The following is a 10,581-nucleotide window of genomic DNA, read 5'->3' as shown; positions in this document are numbered from 1 at the left end:
AATGGTCATGCAAAGAACAATCTTCGATAAGTAAAAATGTAAACTAAAGAAAGCGAGAGGGGGGCTATTCTAAAAAAAAATGAAGAGAGAGGGGAAAACATGAGTTAGTCAGTAAAATCCCCAGCTATCAGGTTATTTTACTAAAGCTGATGATGGAGTGGAAGATGTGAAACAGCAAGTGGACCGGGCACACATGGAGCAGATAAAATCACAGCGTCATCGTCCCCACAGATTTTAGGTTAGTTAGATTAACAAGTTAACAACTTGATGGATGTATATTGCTTTTTGTGTTTGAACAAAATATATTTTCGCTTATGGGTTGAGAGATAAACCGGTAGAAATATATCAATCGTTTTGCGTGGCATTAAGCTTTTCATTTAAATGCATTTTAAGCATTATGGTTTAAAAACAAATTTAACTTGTTCAGGGACATTAAGCAGTGGGACAGAATTCATTTTGGCAAATGCGCGCATTAAGACGGTTACGGCCTGATTCGCGTGGCGTGCACCTGCTAGTACAGCGCTAGTCTAAACTTGAGTTATTTTTCGCACCTTGTGCTTAAACGTTCAAATGTTATGTGTCAAAATGTCTCCTCGTCAACACAGTAATTTGTGTCGTAAATGAACGTTAATAGTTAAATATAAAGCAAGTGTAGTAGTAGGCTATGTGAGATCCTAATATGATGAGATTTTAAAGGGATAGTTCACCCAAAAATGAAAATACTGTCATAATTTACTCAGCCTCAAGTTGTTCTAAACCTGTATGAATTTCTTTGTTCTCCTCAACATAAAAGAAGATATTTTGAAGAATGTTCGTAACTAGAAAGTTTCTGGTCCCATTGACTCCAGTAGTGTATTTTGTTTTTCATACTATGGAAGTCATGGGGGCCCAGCAACTGTTGGGTTACCAGTATTGTTCCAAATATATACTTTTACATTCAACAGCAGAAGGGAACTCATACAGGTTTAGAACAACAACAGACCTTTAATTTGTGGGTGAGCTATTCCTCTAAAGCAGCCTAATTTAGCTGCTGTTAAAATTTATGTCAATGATGTTAATCAAACATTAGAAAGAAAATCACTCACTGTCCTTGACCAAATCACTTTTGTAAAATAAATAAGAATGAATGTATATTGAATTTATACAGTGAAGACTATTCAGTTTGTTTGTACATTTATTTTATACAATATAATTTCTTATTCAGTGCTTTAAGTGTTTCAAGTAGGTCTATTTTTTGTAATTTGTGGCTGTTTACTTGTCTTAAGTATAAGCTTGTTTTTACTTAGGTTAGTATTTTTTATTTATTTTTATTTTTTTAGTATTGAAATTGGTAACGAATTATGAAATTTCAATGCATCAAAATTTTGATGTGATAAACCATGTCTGCAGTCCCTAGCGAGGATCATTAAGAACAGAGAGCAGAGGGAGGAGAGAGAGACGGAAAAAGGGCTTAAAGGGGGGTGTAAGGAGAATCTGGTATAAAAGTACTGAGAGCAGGGAACTTGTGCATAAAAGAGGGAGGGGGAGGGAAAGAACCAGAACATACAGCTGAGAGAGCAGAGTGAGATGCAGAGAGAGAGAAAAAGAAAAGTTATGAAACAGCGAGACGGAGGAGGGGGATATCAGCCAGAAGGCTCCCAAGATTCAGATGGGGAGCAGGTTGAGAAAATGCCTCATCATGCACAATCTACAGTATTCAACTAGCACAATGCTTTTGTTAAATAGGTACAAGACATACTATAAAAAGATGTAGAAAAAGATTAAGAAAAAAATGTAAGTCTGTGACATTGGGAGGTTGTGCAGAGTGTAAAGAGAATACAGCTAACCATGAGTCTTAATCACAGAAACTCCAGTGTGCTTCTCTGACTCACAGCACTAAAATGTTGACAAAGAGGTTTGGCACAAACCACAGAGCCTGTGATGAAGGGGAAACAGGGTCTGTCCTAGCTTGACACAATGTTTAAAGCAGTGAAGAAGGGGTAAGGGGTGAGGGGAACGGTGGCCAATATGCTGATATGTGAAAGAAATAGCCATATTTCTTAAAACAGTGGGCACTGACCTGATTTTTTTTTTTTCAGCTCTGCAATATTGAAAGTACAATGCAGGAGATATCTGGGACAGAGAACAGTTTGATTACACAGAGATGGGTTTTTACAAGACAAAAAATCTCCCTTCTCTTGCATTGTGTATTATAACCTGTGACACATTCAATATTGAGTTAAACAACTTAATAATATAATAGAACTATCATAGAAAATGTCAGAATTATTTAAAAGGGCATTACAATTCTGTCATTTTTTCATCTTCTTGTGGTTGCAAACTTTGATTCTTCAGTGGAGCACAAAATGAGATTTTAAGCAGAATGTCCTGGCAGCTCTTTTCCATTCAGCAAAAGTAAATGGGAACAGTTCTATTAAGTTCACAAAATGACGAAAAAGCACCATAAATGTATCAAAACCCATGTAATATATATTTAAAGTTTTTGGAAATCATACCATTAAAATGGAATGATTAAATTATTATTTTTTTTAATTCTCAATTTTTAATTGTACAATTACATATTATAATAGTATCCCTTATTGTGGTTTTAATTTTTATATATAAAAAAAAAAAAACATTTTTCAAAGATTTTCAAATTGTGCAACCCTAATGTGAATCAATGTCAAATCTGGTATCATGCATTGTGAAATGGCTTTTTCCACCCCCAATCACATTTGTTATACGAAAAATAGCAGCCAGGACATTCTGCAAAATAATTAATTTTTAACCAATTAATTCAGTCCCATTCTATTTGGCAAACAGTAGAATATGTTTAGAATTTAGTATATGTGTGCATACTGTATATTCTTCTGTTAATATTTGTGAGAATAATGAACCGTTTAAGAACATTAAGTTGTGTTTTTCTTCTTGATATGATTTGATAAAGACACTCTACAAATGTTTTTGGATTCCTCCAAAGTCTCCTCCATTAATTGAGAACAGCACTGAGGCTTTCATTGTTTACGTCGATGTGGTGCAGACTCCCAATATAAACTGCTGACTTTATCCTTTTGTAATTTTCCCATTGATTGCTGTTAAAATGGTGGATTATGCTTTTAACACTTATGCTGTAAACCTTTTTATTACAGAAAAGTGAAAGCGTTCTTACTAAGCACTAGAATGAAGACAAATATAACTATGCTGTTCTCTGTTCTAAGCATGTGTCTACAAGCGCAAACTCTTTGGCCATCGTTTGTGTCCTTCATCCAGACAGCATGTCATCTGGCATAAGTATTTCCAGCAGACAGCGTCTCTGCAGCCTAGCCAGATTCGGATCAAACTACAAGCCAAAACAGCAAGCAATTGCAATGCTTTCAGTACTGTTGAGGATGAATTTAAAACAACTATTTATTAAATCTTGCCATGGATTTTCTTTTGTCCTTACCTCTTAGGATGCAATCCTGATTTTGTTCTTTGGCTCTCAACAAAGCAGGCCAGATGTCTGTCCTTCTTGATTCTGAAATTCCTGTTAGAATCACTCGCCCGTCTCTAAATTGAGTCCTGAGAGAGCAGTCCGGATCTGTTACTCGGACTCAGGGACAGAGGGACAGCGTCAGAGCCACTGTTAGGATGCCAAAACAGCAGGTTTACATTTGATGTTCTGATCTTTCAGCCAGGGAAGTTCAGGCCAAGCTCCTCAGAGCTGTGTGTAGTTCATTATATGCAGTCCTAATGAATTCATTAATGGATGAAGGAGAAAAGCACTTCAAAAACGTGTATTTTAAAAGTCTATTCAATACGTTCCAAAGTGCTGAAGGCATTTAAAAGGTTAATTTGTTAGCATTAATGAATTCGATATAATGAACGATCAACATTAATGGACATTTCTTAAAATATACTATAATTCAATGTTAATTCATGTTCATGTAAAATGCATTAAGAGATTACTTCACCAAAAATTAAAATTTGCTGAAAATTTACTCACCCTCAGACCATCTAAAATGTGAGTTTGTTTCTTCATCAAAACAGATTTGGAGAAATGCAGCATTGCATCACTTGCTCACCAATAGATTCTCTGCAGTGAATGGGTGCCGTCAGAATGAAAGTCCAAACAGCTGATAAAAACATCACAATAATCCACAAGTAATCCAAACCACTCCAGCCCATCAATAAATATCCTGTGACATAAAAATCCATCATTAAGCTGTTTTTAATTTCTAACTGTTGCTTCCAGCTAAAATATGAGTCCTCTATCTATAATTTTGCTTTCTCCAGTGCAAAAAGTCAATCGGGAGAAAAATATGCACAGATCAAGTGCCATTTACAAGCGAAAACAGACCAGTTCTAAACAAATGTCGGTGGATTTTGATGTGAGAGGACAACAGGGGATGGAATTTGTCCCTCTTTTCTTTGATGAATTTTCTTATAAACACTTGTTAATTGACGCACTGGAGTGGTGTGGATTACTTGTGAATTATTTTGATGCATTTATCAGCAGTTTGGACTCCTATTCTAACGGCACCCATTCACGGCAGAAGATCCATTGGTGAGCAAGTGATGTAATGCTAAATTTCCCCAAATCTGTTCTAAAGAAACCACTTACATTTTAGATGGAGTACATGTTCAGCAGATTTTTTATTTAGAAATTAACTATGCCTTTAAATGGCAATGTATACTGTACAACTGGCAATGTTTATATAGAGATTACTCAAAGCTGTGTTCACTGTTAACTAATGTTGAAAAAAAATTCCTTATACACCAGTCTAGATAGAATCTGCAGACTTTTCTTGCATTTTCTGGGAGAATCTGTGGAATGGACTATTTCTTAAAACAGATCTGATAATATGGAAGTGAACGAATCACTCAATTAATTTAAAATAATACACAAGTAGATGCATAGAACCTTTGGAGTTTTAAATCTGTGGAGCTTTCTGTGGAGTTCTGCAGCACAGATGCCATGTGGGTCTTCTTGGTGGATGACATGCTCTATATATAGTGTTCATTCACACTATATATAACACAGCACAAATTCCTGTGTCCAGACATTTGAAAAATTGTCAGCACTTTATAAAGCAATGAAGAGAAAAGCAATTCCTGATGGAAACCACAGTTGTTATTAATTAACAGATAAGAAAGCACATTCAGTGCAGGAAAGCATATGCTAGTCAGATTGCATCAGACATTACAGTAGACTGACCCCTGATGGCCAATCCACACTATTACAACTCTAGAATTCAACAAAAGCACATGCAAGGAATTACAATGTAACACTTAAACATTGTTTTTTGAGTTGCATTTATTTATTACTCTTCATACGATACATCACTGTACCACTGCATATATTCTGAAATATATTTTCATTATAAAATAGGGATTCTACAATCAAGGTTCAGATATAATAAAATGCTCTGAAGGATCATAGCAGACAATAATGATGCATCTTTAAATGAAGTGCAGGATATTTTGGACTTGCTGTAATTTGATTCAGGGCAACTCAATGAATCAAATTTGACACGTGGGTTTGTATTTTCTCCAGAAATAATTTCATCTCTCTGGGCCAGAAAGATGAAGTATCGTGGAATGCTTTCTTCTAAAACACACTGGGAAAATCAAAACAGAGAGATTCTAACATTTAAGGACGGCAAGATCTCCCATTTAAAAGACCTCGACCTCCAAACCGGCTTTAAACCCACAAATGTTCCTTTTGGTCCAAACAAATATTGTTACATTGTGCCATAGTAGAGTGAATTGTTTTTGACATATTGTAACATAGCAAAACACCATTCACGAAAGCACAGCAAATACCAAAGGCCACAAAATCGTCTGATTTGCTTCGACGTCAAACCATTAAGATTGTTAAAAACATCCTCCAGCGAAGGTTCGGTTGCATTTCAGCGTGTAAGACTACGGTTTTCACAAACATGGGCTATAGAAATATATACTGTAGAAGTCAATATTTTGCAGTGCTGCATTAGTGTACATACATATACAGTACATTCCCAAGCTAGGTAGATTACGGCAAGAGACCACACCATTTTGTGCTACGACATGGGATCATGGCTGTCCTCAATAAAACGTCTGCCCAGAAGAGATTTGTCTGAAGCCTGAGGTATGCATATTATGCCCCGGTAACAATCATACTGTTACAATCATATATTTTTGTTATATATATATATATATATACACACACACACACACACACACACTTTAATAGTCATCTCACATAACAGACCACCCTCTCCTTTAAAAACAAAACAGCAAAACAACCACTAAGCAACTAATTGTGCGCACATATACACGGAAAAGTTGCCAAACCAGGCTCATATCATGGTCAGGGTTATGGATGATTGCTCGATTTGTAAGTTTGATTGTTCATAAGGAGTTTTGAGCTAGTAAGCAAGATAGAAACACACTTTGGAGAAGTAACTGCACACAACAGCTCGATATATCCTAAAAAAGAAGGAAATACACATGTGCTTTCCACCGTCTTCTCTCAACAGTTTGACACACTATTATGCAACATCGTAATTCTCTTTTTCTTAGTGTTAACGTTGCTTTCAGCAGGTCAGTGTGGAAAACAAAACGCTGGGTATGAAACACATTAATGCTTGCCGTGGAGTTTACAACAGCACTGAACTGCACTAAATTCACTTGGATATATAGACGGATTACGAAAGTGTTGAACCTGCTTATCTAAACTAATACAAACCAGCCAAACTAGTAAATAACCCAGGAAAGGGTGATTGCCTTTGTATATAAACATTCGTTTTCCATCATGCTTTAATCTTATTCAAGTTTATAAAATACTACTCTGCTTTATATAAAATTAAACTGGCTAAAGTGACAGGACTTCTAATATACATCCACTGAGTATTTATATTCATGTGTCGTTTAAGAAAAATAAAAACTACAAAAGAATAAAATTAGAGTGTAAAATTAAACCTGAAACATACAGAACGCACTGTACTCATACTGTACAACAACACTTTGGACTAGGTAACTTAGACAGACATATGCAACCATACCGAGTTAGAATAACAAGCTTTTTTAACAAGGAATTTAAAACAATGATTCCTGGATGCTACATCTCTAGCGCTACCTGACATGCTAACAAGATGAGAGTGCAGAATAGAGTTGCAAAGGGAGGGAAAGACTTTCCCCATCAAGTTTTTTCCAAATGTACAGTACGTCACTGTCAATTTACATGAATGTTGCAACCCTCACATCTTTATTGGACCTGGACTAGGGAGAACAAGACGCAAATGACAAAAATACATCAAATTCTCAACTATTTTCTGCATTAACCTGATGTGGCTCGACAGCAAATAAAGTATTCTACGTTTTTTTATGTTCAAATCAACAAGTCTCAGGGTGTACTTGACTACACTATAAATAGGTCTCACATGTCTATTTGAAGGCTGTATGTTTGATGCAAGAAGTTCACTAGAGTGATTGACTTTTTGCTATGTAAGTTTTTAACGTGTCTCATGCAACTCTGAAGGAAACATTTGTTAGGTTACGTATAACATACAGCTTAAATGACCTGCAGCATCCTGGCTAATGTTTTATTTAAGCCATGTCTTCTTAACAAGTTTACACAATTTCATTGCTAAAAGTGCTTCAGGGAGCTGTAACAATCTAATCACTATTAAACAACAGTTTAACATACACCATCTATTCTCTCAGGATAAGATAGAAGACATCTTGAGAATGCTGTAACTAATGAGAAATGCCCTAACAAGTAACCAATAACAATTTTTTAGGACTATTTCTGGCATTATAGGGTTTCACAACATATATTGGGGGCTCGTCCGGGATACCAGAAATTATCCAGTAAAAGTTTAACAGCGTAGGATCATTCTCACTCTCGTCCACAGCACGTCAACACGTTCAAAGTCACGTTATGACTACTTAAAACTGGAATGTACCTGCTATCATTAGAGGAAACATGTAGGATTTGCTTCATGCAGACAAGCATAACAACATCTCCAAATATCACATTTAACTTTGATTACTGCCCTAAGTTTAGCTCAAAGCTCAAACACTTAAATATATTTAGCTGATAATTCAAGTCTGCAAGTGTCAATGTTAGCCTTGTAACTGAACTGCAAAGTATATACTCAAACATCCATACATTTTGGTCTACAGGTCACTAAAATGCACTTTCCCATAAAAAAAACTCCCGCACTTTACAATTTCAGGCTCTTGTTGAAGAGTTTCTGCCAACAGAAACATGTCAGGCAATCTCTGAATCATACTGTGACATTTATCTCTCTAAAGGGACGACAAAAAAAAATAAAAAAAGCTTTGGCCTATTGAGGCTATTTCCATCCAATGTTTTGATACCTCATTCCATTTTTCAACAGTGAAGAGTAAAGAGCCAACATCAATATAAACTCTGCCCACTTTCTTGAACATTGACTCAGTCACAATGAACATATTCAAATGACCACGAGGATCACAAAGCTTTCACTAGACTAGTCTCAATCAAATACATGCCTAAACAGTCAGGCCAACACACACAGGAAGTCACTCTCACTCAATACCACAGTAGTGGGTAAGGTGCTTGCTGGCTTCTGCAGCCCTCTCCTCCGCAACTGCACACTCATAAGGCCTGTAAACAGTCTCTTTCTTCCTGACAGCTTCAAGACAACCTGCTGCCACTGAGGCGGTAATTCTGAGATTCTCCTTTTAAACTTGGCAACTAAATCTAGTCTTTCATAGAAGAGCCAATAGGTACTCTAGCAGAAAAAACGACAGCAAAGAGTTTCATACTTTTTAGCAACTACAGTTACAACATAGACTTGTCTCTGAGTGTACTTAAGCATGAAAGGACAGAAAGGAAACGAAGAAACAGAGAGAACAGCAAAGTCAGAGCACGAGATAGTCGAGACTGTACAAATCAAATGCCTCTCTGTCTCTCAGATGAGTCTCGCCTCGCCCTCCATCTCAGGTGGCAGCTCACACACTCCAGTGAAGTTCATCTCTTTCCCCTCCTTGCTGCCCTGACTCCCTGCTCGAGACCCAGTGCCACCAGGTGAAGGGTTGCTATGTGATAGTGTGTCGGGTGATGTTCGGTGTCCTGTCCCAGCACGTCTCTCCTTCAGGTAGCCCTCGAGACGTTTGAGAAACTGCTTGGGGTTCTTCTTAGCGAAGAGCTCCACTTCTGTGCATCACAGAGCAGAAAAAGGAAAGGTCAGGCTTTCTCTTTTTTCACTAGATAAACTCTCATGTTAAACACAAAGTTCTTTACCCAGTTTCCACCCACCTTCACATTTCAACTAGGGCTGCAAAGATTCACCTGCTTTCTTGATGCATCGATTACAAAATTTGCCAAAGCACATGCACTGATCTTGAAACATGAATTTTTGAATCGAATGAATTGTCTTTTTAAAATGCTAAAAATTTTATAAAATGCGATTCAGTAAAGTACCTTTCAATATTCAGGGCTCTACGCTTATTTTTAGGAGCACAGTCAAAAATTTAGGAGCACCTTCTAATCAATAATCCAAAATTTGATCAAAAATTTGCCTTCCCATTACGAGGTGATATTTGCCTCCTTAAAGTGATTTACAGTGGAATTTTGTTTTTACCTTTGTAATGGCATTTTTCTAACTTTATTAAAAGTATGTCATCTTTTATGTCAAATTTTTAAAAATTTATATTTTATAAGCTTTTTAAAAATTCTAATTAAAACCACATAATAAGAACAAGCAGATTAAGAACAACAAGTTACTAATCAAATGAAATCAGTATTAAAATTAATTTGTACAGAGGTGGCACAGAAGAACACAAAAGTGGCTTGTAGGTGTATTTTCAGACATTTAATGAGGATCAGAGGTGGCATGAGTGCAATTAAATCCATAAATTCATGTTAAGATTAATGTTTTAAAAAAATTATGAATATAGAAATATTAAATGATTTAAAGAACTGAAAAGATACTTGAAAAATTAAACTAAAACTGCCAGCAGGTGGCGACAAGTCACTGATTTTATTACTGAATCATTCATTCAATTGATTCATTCGAATGACTGAATCATTCAGGAATGAAGCAAGTGACAGTATTTATGAATGGGTAATCATGAATCACTGACTCACTAGATTTGTTTAAAAATGCAGTTCATTCATAAACGAAACACCGCTGTGTTTGAATGGAGATGCGCAGCGGCTGAGCTGTGACTTTGGTTCAAACTATTTTCGACGACGAAATAGAGCAAAATCAGACCATAGTGTTATAGTCAGACAATGTAAGTCACTTAATATTAACTTCTTGTCTATTGAACTGTTGTATTAAATCAGTATCACATCTACAATCTCCCTTAGAAGTCATTAAAAGCTGTCGCTCATCTTAGCTCGCGATCTCACATTTATAATCAACGAAGCTCTCTACACTGCACAGTGAATCTTTTATTTACACCGTCTACACTTTGCTTATGAAAGGATTCTTGAGATATGTCTGTGATACATTACTCAATGCTGCAAAAACACGTAGAAACCTTTGAAGCTCACCTCAGCGATCACAATCACAAATATGATGAAGATCTGGTCAGTCGCACTGGTGCTCCTAAATATGTTTTCATAGTCGCACGCAGTAGTTTTCA

General features: G+C 36.2%; 1 protein-coding gene across 3 annotated transcripts in view; it reads right to left on the bottom strand.

Moving 5' to 3' along the window:
- Window positions 1-5,264: 5,264 nt before the first annotated feature.
- LOC107691569 (ELMO domain-containing protein 3-like) overlaps window positions 5,265-10,581 on the bottom strand; it is a 21,140-nt gene continuing 15,823 nt past the window's right edge. For all 3 annotated transcript variants that reach the window (XM_016490223.1, XM_016490224.1, XM_016490225.1), the window contains one exon: window positions 5,265-9,145. In XM_016490223.1, coding sequence (XP_016345709.1) covers window positions 8,901-9,145 — 245 coding nt within the window. In that variant the 3' untranslated portion in view covers window positions 5,265-8,900. The remainder of the gene's footprint in view (window positions 9,146-10,581) is intronic.

Source organism: Sinocyclocheilus anshuiensis, unplaced genomic scaffold (genome assembly GCF_001515605.1).
Source record: "Sinocyclocheilus anshuiensis isolate Anshui unplaced genomic scaffold, SAMN03320099.WGS_v1.1 scaffold630, whole genome shotgun sequence".
Classification (NCBI taxonomy): Eukaryota; Metazoa; Chordata; class Actinopteri; order Cypriniformes; family Cyprinidae; genus Sinocyclocheilus; species Sinocyclocheilus anshuiensis.
The sequence above is the reverse complement of the archived record's forward strand: the minus strand, read 5'-3'. Positions and strand labels throughout refer to the sequence as shown.